At 38.9% G+C, this 17,512-nt stretch overlaps 1 protein-coding gene across 1 annotated transcript in view; it reads left to right on the top strand.

The window, feature by feature from the left end:
• Nucleotides 1-16,222, top strand: part of LOC126259804 (trypsin-7-like) — a 143,429-nt gene extending 127,207 nt beyond the window's left edge. Inside the window, exon 7 of the mRNA XM_049956832.1 lies at nucleotides 15,546-16,222. Within this exon, the coding sequence (XP_049812789.1) occupies nucleotides 15,546-15,667 (122 nt within the window). The 3' untranslated portion in view covers nucleotides 15,668-16,222. The remainder of the gene's footprint in view (nucleotides 1-15,545) is intronic.
• Nucleotides 16,223-17,512: the final 1,290 nt, after the last annotated feature.

The following is a 17,512-nucleotide window of genomic DNA, read 5'->3' as shown; positions in this document are numbered from 1 at the left end:
TTGAGAGAAAGCTGTGGATTTAGTGTGGAACAATTTTATCAGTCACAGCAACACATTTGCTTCAAAGTATTTGAGTCCTCTACTGAACCTATTTTTAGAATGTGTTGTGGATATAGTAAACTATATAAAAACAGGCCCGTGAAAGGAAGGTTTTTAAAAAATTGTGGATGATTGTTGTTGTTGTTGTGGTCTTCAGTCCTGAGACTGGTTTGATGCAGCTCTCCATGCTACTCTATCATGTGCAAGCTTCTTCATCTCCCAGTACCTACTGCAACCTACATTCTTCTGAATCTGCTTGGTGTATTCATCTCTTGGTCTCCCTCTACGATTTTTACCCTCCACGCTGCCTTCCAATACTAAATTGGTGATCCCTCGATGCCTCAGAACATGTCCTACCAACCGATCCCTTCTTCTAGTCAAGTTGTGCCACAAACTTCCCTTCTCCCCAATCCTATTCAGTACCTCCTCATTAGTTATGTGATCTACCCATCTAATCTTCAGCATTCTTCTGTAGCACCACATTTCGAAAGCTTTTATTCTCTTCTTGTCCAAACTAGTTATCGTCCATGTTTCACTTCCATACATGGCTACACTCCATACAAATACTTTCAGAAACGACTTCCTGACACTTAAATCTATACTCGATGTTAACAAACTTCTCTTCTTCAGAAACACTTTCCTTCCCATTGCCAGTCTACATTTTATATCCTCTCTACTTCGACCATCATCAGTTATTTTACTCCCTAAATAGCAAAACTCCTTTACTACTTTAAGTGTCTCATTTCCTAATCTAATTCCCTCAGCATCACCAGATTTAATTTGACTACATTCCATTGTCCTCATTTTGCTTTTGTTGATGTTCATCTTATATCCTCCTTTCAAGACACTGTCCATTCCGTTCAACTGCTCTTCCAAGTCCATTGCTGTCTCTGATAGAATTACAATGTCATCGGCAAACCTCAAAGTTTTTACTTCTTCTCCATGAATTTTAATACCTACTCCGAATTTTTCTTTTGTTTCCTTTACTGCTTGCTCAATATACAGATTGAATAACATCAGGGAGAGGCTACAACCCTGTCTCACTCCTTTCCCAACCACTGCTTCCCTTTCATGCCCCTCAGCTCTTATAACTGCCATCTGGTTTCTGTACAAATTGTAAATAGCCTCCCGCTCCCTGTATTTTACCCCTGCCACCTTCAGAATTTGAAAGAGAGTATTCCAGTTAACATTGTCAAAAGCTTTCTCTAAGTCTACAAATCCTAGAAACGTAGGTTTGCCTTTTCTTAATCTAGCTTCTAAGATAAGTCGTAAGGTTAGTATAGCCTCACGTGTTCCAACATTTCTACGGAATCCAAACTAATCTTCCCCGAGGTCCGCTTCTACCAGTTTTTCCATTCGTCTGTAAAGAATTCGCGTTAGTATTTTGCAACTGTGACTTATTAAACTGATAGTTCGGTAATTTTCACATCTGTCAACACCTGCTTTCTTTGGGATTGGAATTATTATATTCATCTTGAACTCTGGGGGTATTTCGCCTGTCTCATACATCTTGCTCACCAGATGGTAGAGTTTTGTCATGACTGGCTCTCCCAAGGCCATCAGTAGTTCTAATGGAATTTTGTCTACTCCCGGGGCCTTGTTTCGACTCAGGTCTTTCAGTGCTCTGTCAAACTCTTCATGCAGTATCTTATCTCCCATTTCGTCTTCATCTACATCCTCTTCCATTTCCATAATATTGTCCTCAAGTACATCGCCCTTGTATAAACCCTCTATATACTCATTCCACCTTTCTGCCTTCCCTTCTTTGCTTAGAACTGGGTTTCCATCTGAGCTCTTGATATTCATACAAGTGGTTCTCTTTTCTCCAAAGGTCTCTTTAATTTTCCTGTAGGCAGTATCTATCTTGCCCCTAGTGAGACAGGCCTCTACATCCTTACATTTGTCCTCTAGCCATCCCTGCTTAGCCATTTTGCAATTCCTGTCTATCTCATTTTTGAGACGTTTGTATTCCTTTTTGCCTGCTTCATTTACTGCATTTTTATATTTCCTCCTTTCATCAATTAAATTCAATATTTCTTCTGTTACCCAAGGATTTCTATTAGCCCTCGTCTTTTTACCTACTTGATCGTCTGCTGCCTTCACTACTTCATCCCTCAGAGCTACCCATTCTTCTTCTACTGTATTTCTTTCCCCCATTCCTGTCAATTGTTCCCTTATGCTGTCCCTGAAACTCTGTACAACCTCTGGTTTAGTCAGTTTATCCAGGTCCCATCTCCTTAAATTCCCACCTTTTTGTAGTTTCTTAAGTTTCAATCTGCAGTTCATAACCAATAGATTGTGGTCAGAATCCACATCTGCCCCTGGAAATGTCTTACAATTTAAAACCTGGTTCCTAAATCTCTATCTTACCATTATATAATCTATCTGATACCTTTTAGTATCTCCAGGATTCTTCCAGGTATACAACCTTCTTTTATGATTCTTGAACCAAGTGTTAGCTATGATTAAGTTATGCTCTGTGCAAAATTCTACAAGGCGGCTTCCTCTTTCATTTCTTTCCCCCAATCCATATTCACCTACTATGTTTCCTTCTCTCCCTTTTCCTACTGACGAATTCCAGTCACCCATGACTATTAAATTTTCGTCTCCCTTCACTACCTGAATAATTTCTTTTATCTCGTCATACATTTCATCAATTTCTTCATCATCTGCAGAGCTAGTTGGCATATAAACTTGTACTACTGTAGTAGGCATGGGCTTTGTGTCTATCTTGGCCACAATAATGCGTTCACTATGCTGTTTGTAGTAGCTAACCCGCACTCCTATTTTTTTATTCATTATTAAACCTACTCCTGCATTACCCCTATTTGATTTTGTATTTATAACCCTGTAATCACCTGACCAAAAGTCTTGTTCCTCCTGCCACCGAACTTCACTAATTCCCACTATATCTAACTTTAACCTATCCATTTCCCTTTTTAGATTTTCTAATCTACCTGCCCGATTAAGGGATCTGACATTCCACGTTCCGATCCGTAGAACGCCAGTTTTCTTTCTCCTGATCATCCTGTGGATGATATGAGATCTGAATATACACAGTGAAACAGAATGACACTGATTAACTTTCAGAGATTATTGGGGATTCCCTTCAGTATAAAGCCACACCCACACTTGACATAAATTCAAGGTGCAAAGCAGCACAAGAAAGAGCCAAACTGTGGAGAACAGAACAGCATGTTCGTAGTTGTGCAGGATGTTCCAGTATGTGTGCACGCACTACAATAAAAATTCAAAATGAGATACACCATCCAAACAGAGCGAGTGTGAACAAACCATTTCCTTTGATGTACCGACACTGCACAGATCTTGCTTGTTGTTGTGCAGATCAGCATGGTATGAAGTCAGCAATGATCATGTAATACCTCTTTCTCGGTTTTGTGTGGCACAGTAAGGCCAGTTTGAATGCGGCTTAAGAGTACCAGCTTGTTACAGAGTTATTGCATTTCGTTTGGTTTCTTGTATCTGTATTGCAATAAAAATAGTGCACAACAGCGCACATGCCGATGGTATCCACTGTGTGTTGTTTCCTTTCACTTAAGGTACTTGCCATTGACAACAATAATGCCCTCTTTAACTTGCTACCCACGAGTTTGCCGTGATGTACAACAGTACTATGGGTAGGTTTACTGATGAGGAGTTGGTTGATATGCACCTTGTGTGTGGGTTAACTGAATGTTATGGACGACCAGCATAACAACACTATGCTGGGCTGTTTGACATGAATGGCAACCACAACAACCAGAGTATGTGTTTCATATGAGGACTGTTTCATTGCCGGCCGGAGTGGCCGAGCAGTTCTAGGTGCTACAGTCTGGAGCTGCGCAACCACTAAGGTCGCAGGTTCAAGTCCTGCCTCGGGCATGGGTGTGTGTGATGTCTTTAGGTTAGTTAGGTTTAAGTAGTTTTTAGTTCTAGGGGACTGATGACCTCAGAAGTTAAGTCCGATAGTGCTCAGAGCCATTTGAACCATTTCTTGATTGTTTCATTACTCTGATCTTTGTGTTGTATGATTTGCTGACTGCATGTTACAGACTTCTTCACTGTTGTAAAGGTATTTATGCAGAAACAACGGTGATTGCAGTAACAAACGAAATAAATCACAATTACATTATTACTCTGTAATGCGCCGCTGGACACTATAGGTCCATTATACCAAAATACTCAGAAGTTATTCATGAACAACCTCTGAAAATTTGTCAGTACAGTTCTGGTTCACCCTGTACATATTTGTTGTATTATTGTCACTATAGTCGGTATGAGGATGCAACAGGCACATTTTAAAATGAATGATTTCAGCTTTAAAAATTAAAAAATAAAGAAATAAAGCTAATAAAAAGTATGGAATACAAAAATTAATGAAGATGGTATCAATTTTAATTCCCCCCATAAAATTGCTTTTTAGTCTCGAATGAATCTGATTCGTCTTGCAAAATATAATCTGTATTTGAAGCTTACTTAATAATTCAAAAGTACTTTCATGTAGATAATGTCCAAAAATCTGCATGAATTCAAGAGTCTTTCAGAGCCAATGCTATGTAAAAAGCTAAGTTTTCAGTGGTCACTTAATAAAGAGTAGATATCAAGCACAAACTGAGGTGGAATAGGATATTAGGGTAGCTGTGATCCATTCGATTTTGAGATGCAAACAGCTGTGTAGCGAAGACAAACTCATATATCTCATTAACACTATAAATGATAAATCTGTTCAATAAATAATGTATGAATTGAATATATATTTTGCATTTATTACTATATTTTTAAAATAAACTAACATGAGCAACCCCCCCCCCCCCCCAATGACCCATGGACCTTGCCGTTGGTGGGGAGGCTTGCGTGCCTCAGCGATTCAGATAGCCGTACCATAGGTGCACCCACAATGGAGGGGTATCTGTTGAGAGGCCAGACAAACGCGTGATTCCTGAAGATGGGCAGCAGCCTTTTCAGTAGTTGCAGGGGCAACAGTCTGGATGATTGACTGATCTGGCCTTGTAACACTAACCAAAACAGCCTTGCTGTGCTGGTACAGCGAACGGTTGAAAGCAAGGGGAAACTAGAGCCGTAATTTTTCCCGAGGGCATGCAGCTTTACTGTATGGTTAATGAGGATGGCGTCCTCTTGGGTAAAATATTCCAGAGGTAAAATAGTCCCCCATTCGGATCTCAGGGCGGGGACTACTCAAGAGGACGTCGTTATCAGGAGAAAGAAAACTGACGTTCTACGGATCGGAGTGTGGAATGTCAGATCCCTTAATTGGGCAGGTAGGTTAGAAAATTTAAAAAGGGAAATGGATAGGTTAAAGTTAGATATAGTGGGAATTAGTGAAGTTGGGTGGCAGGAGGAACAAGACTTTTGGTCAGGCGAATACAGGGTTATAAATACAAAGTCAAATAGGGGTAATGCAGGAGTAGGTTTAATAATGAATAAAAAAATAGGAATGTGGGTAAGCTACTACAAACAGCATAGTGAACGCATTATTGTGGCCAAGATAGACACAAAGCCCACACCTACTACAGTAGTACAAGTTTATATGCCAACTAGCTCTGCAGATGATGAAGAAATTGAAGAAATGTATGACGAAATAAAAGAAATTATTCAGATAGTGAAGGGAGACGAGAATTTAATAGTCATGGGTGACTGGAATTCGGTAAGAGGAAAAGGGAGAGACGGAAACGTAGTAGGTGAATATGGATTGGGGATAAGAAATTAGAGAAGAAGCCACCTGGTAGGATTTTGCACAGAGCATAACTTAATCATAGCTAACACTTGGTTCAAGAATCATGAAAGAAGGTTGTATACATGGAAGAACCCTGGAGATACTAAAAGGTTTCAGACAGATTATATAATGGTAAGACAGAGATTTAGGCACCAGGTTTTAAATTGTAAGACATTTCCAGGGGCAGATGTGGACTCTGACCACAATCTATTGGTTATGAACTGTAGATTAAAACTGAAGAAACTACAAAAAGGTGGGAATTTAAGGAGATGGGACCTGGATAAACTGACTAAACCAGAGGTTGTACAGAGTTTCAGGGACAGCATAAGGGAACAATTGACAGGAATGGGGGAAAGAAATACAGTAGAAGAAGAATGGGTAGCTATGAGGGATGAAGTAGTGAAGGCAGCAGACGATCAAGTAGGTAAAAAGACGAAGGCTAGTAGAAATCCTTGGATAACAGAAGAAATATTGAATTTAATTGATGAAAGGAGAAAATATAAAAATGCAGTAAATGAAGCAGGCAAAAAAGAATACAAACGTCTCAAAAATGAGATCGACAGGAAGTGCAAAATGGCTAAGCAGGGTTGGCTGGAGGATAAATGTAAGGATGTAGAGACTTATCTCACTAGGGGTAAGATAGATACTGCCTACAGGAAAATTAAAGAGACCTTTGGAGAAAAGAGAACCACTTGTATGAATATCAAGAGCTCAGATGGAAACCCAGTTCTAGGCAAAGAAGGGAAAGCAGAAAGGTGGAAGGAGTATATAGAGGGTCTATACAAGTGCGATGTACTTGAGGACAATATTATGGAAATGGAAGAGGATGTAGATGAAGATGAAATGGGAGATACAATACTGCGTGAAGAGTTTGACAGAGCACTGAAAGACCTGAGTTGAAACAAGGCCCCCGGAGTGGACAACATTCCATTGGAACTACTGATGGCCTTGGGACAGCCAGTCCTGACAAAACTCTACCATCTGGTGAGCAAGATGTATGAAACAGGCAAAATACCCTCAGACTTCAAGAAGAATATAATAATTCTTATCCCAAAGAAAGCAGGTGTTGACAGATGTGAAAATTACCGAACTATCAGTTTAATAAGTCACGGCTGCAAAATACTAACGCGAATCCTTTACAGACAAATGGAAAAACTAGTAGAAGCCGACCTAGGGGAAGATCAGTTTGGATTCCGTAGAAATATTGGAACACGTGAGGCAATACTGACCCTACGACTTATCTTAGAAGCTAGATTAAGGAAAGGCAAACCTACGTTTCTAGCATTTGTAGACTTAGAGAAAGCTTTTGACAATGTTGACTAGAATACTCTCTTTCACATTCTTAAGGTGGCAGGGGTAAAATATAGGGAGCGAAAGGCTATTTACAATTTGTATAGAAGCCAAATGGCAGTTATAAGAGTTGAGGGGCATGAAAGGGAAGCAGTGGTTGGGAAGGGAGTGAGACAGGGTTGTAGCCTCTCCCCGATGTTATTCAATCTGTATATTGAGGAAGCAGTGAAGGAAACAAAAGAAAAATTCGGAGTAGGTATTAAAATCCATGGAGAAGTAATAAAAACTTTGAGGTTCGCCGATGATATTGTAATGCTGTCAGAGACAGCATAGGACTTGGAAGAGCAGTTGAACGGAATGGACAGTGTCTTGAAAGGAGGATATAAGATGAACATCAACAAAAGTAAAACGAGGATAATGGAATGTAGTCAAATTAAGTTGGGTGATGCTGAGGGTATTAGATTAGGAAATGAGACACTTAAAGTAGTAAAGGAGTTTTGCTATTTGGGGAGCAAAATAACTGATGATGGTCGAAGTAGGGAGGATATAAAATGTAGACTGGCAATGGGAAGGAAAGTGTTTCTGAAGAAGAGAAGTTTGTTAACATCGAGTATAGATTTAAGTGTCAGGAAGTCGTTTCTGAAAGTATTTGTATGGAGTGTAGCCATGTATGGAAGTGAGACATGGACGATAAATAGTTTAGACAAGAAGAGAATAGAAGCTTTCGAAATGTGGTGCTACAGAAGAATGCTGAAGATTAGATGGGTAGATCACATAACTAATGAGGAGGTGTTGAATAGGACTGGGGAGAAGAGAAGTTTGTGGCACAACTTGACTAGAAGAAGGGATCGGTTGGTAGGACATGTTCTGAGGCATCGAGGGATCACCAATTTAGTATTGGAAGGCAGCGTGGAGGGTAAAAATCGTAGAGGGAGACCAAGAGATGAATACACCAAGCAGATTCAGAAGAATGTAGGTTGCAGTAGGTACTGGGAGATGAAAAAGCTTGCACAGGATAGAGTAGCATGGAGAGCTGCGTCAAACCAGTCTCAGGACTGAAGACCACCACAACAACAACAACATGAGCAAATCAACTCTGTGTTTCAATTCAACTGTATTAGACAGGCCAGTACTTCTGTCCCTTTGAAAAAGGTCTTATGTCTTAAGGACACCGAGAAACACAACAGTTTGGCACTCACTGAACTACACCATCCTGATATGGTGGCAATTGTTCAACCCGTCCTCCATAATAATATATGGCAATCAAGATTGCATGTTATATCCAATGGCACCCCAAGCCCTCACACTTTTGCTCATATTAGACAGCACTGTAAGATGTTCTGGTTTCTCCACAACTGAAGTCAGTGCTACAGTATGCATGCCACTATACTAGACTGCCATCAGTCCAATGTCACACTGGGTAAAATATCAACAAAGTCAGTTTCACAATTATTTCAGCAGTCCAGCAATGATTCAACATTGCATATATGTGTTGCAATTTGTCCAGTATTCACTCATCACTACATGAGAGCCTTATCTTTCCACTGGTTCTACACACACCTCGCTGTTATAAGAGCACACCCAGTATGACCCAAATTCAGTTTTGGCATGGAATGACTGCGTTGACTCAGAAATGTAAAGTTATTGACTTGATGTCACAGCTTAAGTGAGAATAGTTCAGAATATTTAACAGAAATGACAAAAAAATATCAATGATATAACAGCACAATTCCGAGCCATTCTAGGAAACAAAATGATGGTAACAAAGTTGCCAAATATATTCTATAAGATTGTTACATTCAAATTACACTAGGGACAGGAAGAATATGTTCTTACAGCCAAACTTTCTTGAGGTACACAGCTTGCACATCAATAACACAGTGCAGTCAGCCACAGAGTTGACATGGGGCCAAATGAATAGATCAATGAGTTTATTTTCACTTCTATAACTAGGATAAGAGGAACAGCATAGTTACAAGTAATACTCAGATTCACTGACTGAAACTTGAACAACACAAAATAAGGGCAGATGGGAATTCTTTGAGTGGCCTTCCTCTTCAGAAACTGTCAGAATTATTTTTATTTTTTGTTTTAACCACACTGGATACTGACAAGCCCATTTATCACAGCAAATGCACTGTAAACATTATGAGTAGGTAATATTTTTGTGCTTTTGACCATTATAGACTCAAAAATAGTTTTTCTAGGAAAGCTTTCATTGGCACTATCCCAAAGGCTACAAATAATAAAGTTTCAAATCAACAAACTGAATTTTGTGGTATATCTATTTGTAACGATCAAGGAAGTGGTCTTAAAACTCCATGATTAAATGAAACCAACCAATGTGCACAGTGTGAAATTCAGGTCTAGCCTCTGCTAACATGAAGAGTGAAACAGTTGACACCAGAGAATATAGAAAGGAACATCAAACCCTGACAGAATTTTCTAGCATAGGTGCAGTCTCTAACAATCTCAATGTCGACAGGACAATCGCTCCTGATCTTCCTTAGAATATGCCATGAGTAAGTGAAACTGGCATTTAGTCTACATTAATAGAAATAACAAAATGTTTCATCTACTTGTAATGATAGCACTATCACCACTGCTGTTGCACTGTCAATAAAAGTAGAAGCAAAATGCATCTGATGAATGAACTTGTTCACCTTCAGTACACTTAAGAAAGGGAGAGAAACTAAAGTAACAACAAAAGGTCCACAAAGCTGGGTGTGGGGTAGAGTTTCTACGCAGTGCCTTGCAATTTTGCTCTTAATTTAATCCCTGCTGATTTCACATTAACGAAGTATCTAATCAGAATATTTATTTGGTGCAACTGTCAGTACAATCTGGTAGGTTAAGTTGTACTCCACTTGAAACTGAATATGGCTCAGTCAGTGACAATAATTTTAATTTCCAACATCTGCTCACAACATTTGCAATTGGTTCCAACCCGCTCTGACTTTTATGTTGCCTGCTTCATGAAAGTTGTCAGGACAGTGTTGTGACACTGACAAACTGCAGACGTGAGCAAGTTTTCACTGTTGTTGGCTATTAACTATTCTTAGCTGCATGTTGCTCACTACAGTAATTCATAAAATAAAGTAGAGCTTATTCTACTGAATAGCTCAATGGCAACTACTCCACAAGTGAAATAAATAAGGACTAGGATAATATTACACAGTATCCCACAGCAAATGAATATGACAGTACAGATGGACAGGTGGTATTAAAAGATATGAACAATGTGCAGATGCTCCTCATCGACGAAGCCAAGCTACAGTTATTATTCAAAAGTGGAAGTTGGCTGCATCACTGAAGCTACACTAAATTTCTGCCAGGAAAAGAATTAGTCAATTGTGTGTGAATATCACTGACACTTCTATAGCAAGTGAAGACGACAATTAGAATAAAATATTCACCTTCAAAAAAACTACCAGCAACTCGCACACCAAACAGTTTCGCTGTCCTACTGTCGGACAGAACTGGTGGGTGGTCCAAAAATTGTGGGCATCTGTGACCTCAAAAGATCTGTAACAGAGAGTGTACAGCAGAAGGCCTCATGTCCATTCAACTAGCATGCAATTTATCATATGGGTCTAGCAAATGTGCTGGTGCAGCACATATTAGTTGACTCGCTATTTTGTGGCAAGTAAGATCCAAACACAAATTTTCACCAGAAAATGGCATAAGTTGCAACATTTTGAAAATTGAGAACAGTGTTCATCGGCAGGTGATTGAGAGGCTGCATGCCTTAACTTTCTGGTTCATCTGACTGGATAGGATCGAACCCAGCCCATTAGATTTAATTATACCAGCCATCCCAAGTGTGGGTTTTAGATGCGCCCTCATCTTCATCCCAGCAAACTTTGGACTGGTCAATGGCTTTAATTTAAGTTGAGCATTTGATGACTAGGATTTTAGGACAACTATGAGAATGACTGTTAGATATAACTTGGGTCGTACATAGACACAGAACCCCGTTAATGCTGATAAAGGAATATTCTCATGGGTTTCATGCAATTCTTCTGTGAATGTGTCATTGTTAGTAGCTCAGCAACCCATCAAACATCTGTATCCTCTCTCTATGGTAAGATGAAGGTGGCAGAAACTTGTAGCACCAGCAACTGTCAATACTTTGCTTCCAGTCACCTAGTTCACAGAATTCCATGTGACTTAAGCACCATTTCACTCCAATGTGTCAGAAACATCAGACTAATATGTCCAACAATGGGAAATCCACGATGGAATGTAACAATATTGTGAAAAGGAACTTGCAACTCACCATATAGCAAAGGTGCTGACTCGCAGATAGGCACAACAAAAAGACTGTCATAAATTTGCTTTCGGCCAGTATGGCCTTCATCAAAAATAGATGGCACACACACACACACACACATTCACACATTCACACAGACGCAACTCTCTCTCTCTCTCTCTCTCTCTCTCACACACACACACACACACACACACACACACGACTGCAGTCTCTGGCAACTGAAGCCACACTGCCACTAATATGTCCAATCTGTTGCATCCATTTCTCTATTTTTGTTATTATTGTTGAATGGCTGTCCATACAACAATCAGATTTCAAACATCATCACAGATTTAGTTTTGCATACACACTGAGTTACAAGTCTGTACTAATTGTACTTCTCTTACCACTGAAAGATAAATGCATACTGATATGAAAAGTAAGGATCACAAAATATAAGACTTTTGTTACAAAAAAGAACTTATGGATATCTACACTACCAGGTTTACAAGCAGACATGCAACTGAAATCCTCTATTGAATAACATAAATCTTATTGCTGGTATTGGTTACTGAATCTAGGATGACAGAGATGTAGATAAAAATGTGTCAATTCGCAAAGAGTTTAAAATGCTTTGGGAAAATAAAAACAGCATTAAAAAGCACAGATCACAAAGATAGTTTTTATTACTGGCTACGATATTTGTAGATGACTATTTTCCATGTATTATGGTAGAAGAAAATTTACCCTTTTGTTAATTCCTAATGTTGGTCCAAATGGCATATCACTATTTGATTCCTGGAAGTTATTTTTGGGACACATGTGAGTTGACAAAATCTTACTAGCATTGTGTCTCCTTGCATTTTGTCTTGTGTCACAGACAATAAAGATTTACAGATCAGCATTAATGGAAAAGCAGGGGTCTCATGAATTGATGGGCAGTCTAAAGTTGTAGGATTAGGACCAAGTGATGCTTTTAAATGTATTTTCCAACTCCTCAAAGTAAATTTTGACAACTGTTTCCCATCAGAAACCTTAAAGAATCCCTTAGATAAACTATAAAACAGAAGAGAAATAGGCAGAGACAAAGCAAGGGACACTCCCAGGCTGGAAAACATAAAGTGTTGTTTTGCTGCTAAATGACTGATTTAAAACAGCAACAGATGACAGGGTCAAAGACACGTTTCATTGCTATTATCTGAAAGCTAAAAGAATCTAAAAGGAGGAAGCAGAAGCAGACAAGAAGGCATATAATGCTAGGTTCATTTCTGAAGACCACAACCATGTAAACTGGCCTGAGAACTGGTTAACGAACACAGAAAAAGACCCAATGCTCCATTGCAAGCTTTCAGCCATGTTGATTTTATCAAATATTTTATTGATCCAGAATGAGATTTTCACTCTACAGCGGAGTGTGTGCTGATATGAAATTTCCTGGCAGATTAATACTGTGTGCCGGACCGAGACTCGAACTCGGGACCTTTGCCTTTCGCAGGCAAGTGCTCTACCAACTGAGCTACCCAAGCACGACTCACGCCCTGTCCTTACAGCTTTACTTCTGCCAGTACTTCATCTCCTACCTTTCAAACTTTACAGAGGCTCTTCTGCGGACCTTGCAAAACTAGCACTCTGAAAGAAAGGATATTGCGGAGACATGGCTTAGCCACAGCCTGGGGGATGTTTCTAGAATGAGATTTTCACTCTACAGCGGAGTGTGCACTGATATGAAACTTCCTGGCAGATTAAAACTGTATGCCGGACCGTGACTCGAACTTGGGACCTTTGCCTTTCGCGGGCAAGTGCTCTACCAACTGAGCTACCCAAGCACGACTCACGCCCCGTCGTCCTCACAGCTTTACTTCTGCCAGTACCTCGTACCTCTGCGAAGAGCTTCTGTAAAGTTTGGAAGGTAGGAGACAAGGTACTGGCAGAAGTAAAGCTGTGAGAACGGGGCATGAGTCGTGCTTGGGTAGCTCAGTTGGTAGAGCACTTGCCCGCGAATGGCAAAGGTCCCGAGTTCGAGTCTCGGTCCGGCACACAGTTTTAATCTGCCAGGAAGTTTCATTTTATTGATGTTGTTGGGAATAACATAGCTGAAGTACCACATTTATAAATTAATATTACAAGCAATATAAGCATTAGCAATTGTTGCACCTTGACCAGGCGGAAAAGAGCTTCCAGAGGACCTACCAAAAACTGTGAAAGATTTTAAACACTCTGTTAGCACAGATACATATGGCATGGCATGCTTTTCTGAAGGATAGTGTATCTGATACTGCTGAACCTTTGGCTGCTGTCATTAACCAATGCCTTGAGGCTGGTATTGTTCCAGACCTCTTGAAACAGGCAAAGACAGCACCAGTGTATAAATAAAGTGATTCTAACAGTCCATCCAGCTGTAGACCAATTACATCAATACCAATATTAGCAAAAGTGATTGAAACTATTATGAAGAACCAACTGTTATGTTGTTTTGAAGACAACAACCTCTTCCTGGTTAACCACCATGGATTTAGAAGAGGGGAACCTACATTTACTGCAATGCTTGCTGTAATAACAAAAATAATGGAAGCATATCAAGAAAAGAATGACATGGCCTTAATTCTTTGTGATCTAAGCAACACATTTGATTACATCTCTCAGAAGACACTGTTGCAAAAATTTTTAGGGCTCTGACTCTTACCTAACAGACGGCAGAGTGTTTGTATCCAGCGAGTGATGTTTCACGAAATGGCACTGGAACATGGTGTACTGCATGGCTGCATACTTGGCCCTCTGCTCACTTTAATATTTGTCAATGACTTAAGTTGTGATGGTCATAGCCTACTCTTTGCAAAAGACAGAACATAAATGACTAACAGTAAAATTCAGCTGAGGCACTAAAGGATGCTAAAGCTTTGTTTGAAACAGCCAAAATCTGGTTCAAAGCAAAATAAAATGAAACTGAATGAAGATAGAACCAGAAACTATATACAGCCTTGGTGACAGTGGTCCCATAGCAAATGTTGATTGTGTAAAACTCTCGGGAATCACAACTGACAATAAGCTGATGTGAACATAGGACACAGCGTATGTGTGTTCTAAGCTCTCAAGAGTAATTTATCTCCTCAAGAAGCTCCACAGTTCCACAGTCACATCACATATGGACTGCTGCTGTGAGAACACTCTGCTGGAAGTAAAACCATGTTGCTCCTACAAAATACTGTAAGAATAATATCTTCCAGCAAGAAATCTGACCACTGTAGACCATTTTCAAGCAGGCAGGAATAATTGCAGTATTTAGCCAATATGTTTTCAACTCTCATGTCAATATAAAAGAAAATCAAGAATTCTTCTGCAAGAGACAAGAGATTCACAACCACAAAACACAAAATAAGGCCAACACTGATATTCCAAGCTGTTGCCTAAGTAAGGCACTGGACAGTTTTCCCAAAGCAGCCACCAAGAAGTCAACCATCTATCATCAGACGTTAAAACGTTGCCGCTGAGGATGTTCAGAGCTAGACTGATGTGCATGCTCAAGCAACACCAACTATATTCTGTAAATGAATTTTTCTCTACAAGTGGAACTGTACACTGGTCAATATGATACCAGCACATTTGAACCCAAAACTGGAAACATTTAAAAGGTGTGAAGTGTTGTTTATAACCACTGTTTATATCAGTTTGTGTAATGCATCTTGTCTTTTATCTTAGTTTTAGTAGTAGTTTCAGTATATAATCGCTATGATATGACACAACTTGTCTGGCCATGGTCAGTGAATTATGTTGACTTAGTAACACTAACATTAATTCTATCCTCAACAATACATGCACCTTTCTGCATCTTAATTTGTTTAGGTGCTGTTCTATACATGCTCTGAGTTTGAATTCAATTTGACTACTAGTGCTGCAAGTTGTAATTTTCATATATAAACATTATATCTTAATCACTCTTATTTTGTCTCACTATAATGCAGAGTATGCCGACACTCGAATCCCAATTTTATCATTAAGAGTTTTAGATAATATATCATTAAGCAAGTAGTATGTATGTACGAGCACAACTACCCATTACTTTAGACTTTCTGAACTGAAGCAAAAAAACTTTCTCATTGCAGTAAACATTAATGTATATTCTAGTACTGTAAATCTGTTGTTTGACATTAGAACACTTCAGGTAATGAAAATATGCAAATCAAAATATTTCACATAAGCTGTAACTAATTCATTTTGCACATTTCTTTGCAGGGGTAGTTTCCTGGGGCAATGGCTGTGCACGTGCTGGTTATCCTGGTGTTTACACAAGAGTCACACGTTATCTTGATTGGATTCGTGTAAATACAAGAGATGGTTGTTACTGTGACCAGTAAACTTGACCAATGCGGACTTTTAACTATGCACATTTACTGTGATCAAAAACTGGAAACATTCTCCATGTAGAGTGAAACACTGGTACATCATCAAACACTTCAGCCCATCAACTAAATAGAAGAAAAATATCTCAGGGAAATAACAATTATGTGCCAACAGAAAACCATGCTCCCTAAATCAACACCATTCATTAAATATGACAATAATTGTAAATCAGCATATGGATACAGATATTCACTGTTATCATAGTCAGTATATTTGTTGGAAATATGATGCTGGGACAATATGCAGAAAATTGCCATAAAGAAATCCCCCTTGGTACAGGAGTACCAGTATCCCACGATATGACCACCATGGTTCTAACATTGGCAGTTAACATCTCTCTCCTCTATAAAATAGTTTTCAGGCTAGGAGATTGGTCTTACATGAAAAATTAACTAATATTGATAAGCAAAGTGTTTCAGCTGAACTGTAGCTATTATGAACTTGTTATAGGGATGACCAACATATATAGAGTTTTAAATTAACAGGAAAACTATTGATCAACTTGCCAACTGAGAGGTGGAAGATGAATTGTTCAGTGATTTTAGATTACTTATTTATTTATCTATTTTCATTTTACGTATTTATATGATGATCAATAGAGAGAAGAGCTTAATGTGTTTCATATGGAACAATGATCATGTTATTAACTTTCAATTTCTTACAATTACTTTTGTAATAAATACAATGAAAAACCTACGTGGAAAATAAAAAGTGATACAAAGAAAGATGCCAATTCATCATATAAAGCACTGGACAGTAAATGGATAGAGAGCGCGTTGATTCAGTAGATCATCTACTGGAGTTCCATCAGCACCTTGTTACGTCCCTGTTCAGTAGTCAATGCCAGTTCCATAGGATGACTGGTTCTCCTTCCACAGACATTTTTTTTTACATTTCTTTGTTTACTTTAATAACAATAATGATCTGAAACAATGCCCCCTTAATTCACATTTACAAAACATCCATAGTGCAGTATCTTAACTGTTACTGAAGAAGTACAACTTACTTTAAAGGGCTGTATTCAAAATTTCAAAACAATAATTTTCTTCCGAATAATACGATTTGCAAACGCAAACAGTACTTTCATGGTGCTGAAAATGTGTAATATTCATTGTAAAATACTTTTTTATCATCAGTACCGTTCTATTTAAACAAAAATTCTTTTCTGCCTCTTTTCACTTCATTTCGCATTCTTTGTTATATACTACCACACACATGATCTTTTCCTTTACTATTTTCAAGATAAATGGTTATACACTATTATCTGAAGTGCAGTGAATGAAATTAAATTATTGAGAACTCCATATAATAAACTAGTGACATTATTTACACGATGCCCATAATTACAGGACCAGTTTCAAAATGCTGTAGAAAGAGGTCCACTGCTCAAAATGACCGACACCAAATTTGAGCAGCATATTACTGATGCTCATGGAAACATCATGGAACAAAACAGTTTTTACGAAAAGTTGACCAATACATGGCCGAATTTCACACCAACAGATGCGCAGAACATGGCTACTCCTCAGTCTGCATACAAGATGGCCAATGTGACTGTCTCCATGAAAGATTGCACGTTGCTGGTAAAGCCCTTTTACAAGAACGGTGACTGTGCACCAAAAACCCTGAAGAAATTCTATACATTGAAGGGCATGGAAGACTGGTCCAATGTCTGCTAAGGGTCTGGGGAAAATTATTACAGAATTCGAAAAGACAGATTCTTTTGGAGGCCAGTGTGGCAGAGGGAAGGAAGTAGTTGATCCAACATCTATTCAAGATGTGACTACAGCATTGCAAGA

Source organism: Schistocerca nitens, chromosome 5, assembly GCF_023898315.1.
Source record: "Schistocerca nitens isolate TAMUIC-IGC-003100 chromosome 5, iqSchNite1.1, whole genome shotgun sequence".
In the NCBI taxonomy this organism is placed as follows: domain Eukaryota; kingdom Metazoa; phylum Arthropoda; class Insecta; order Orthoptera; family Acrididae; genus Schistocerca; species Schistocerca nitens.
The sequence above is the reverse complement of the archived record's forward strand: the minus strand, read 5'-3'. Positions and strand labels throughout refer to the sequence as shown.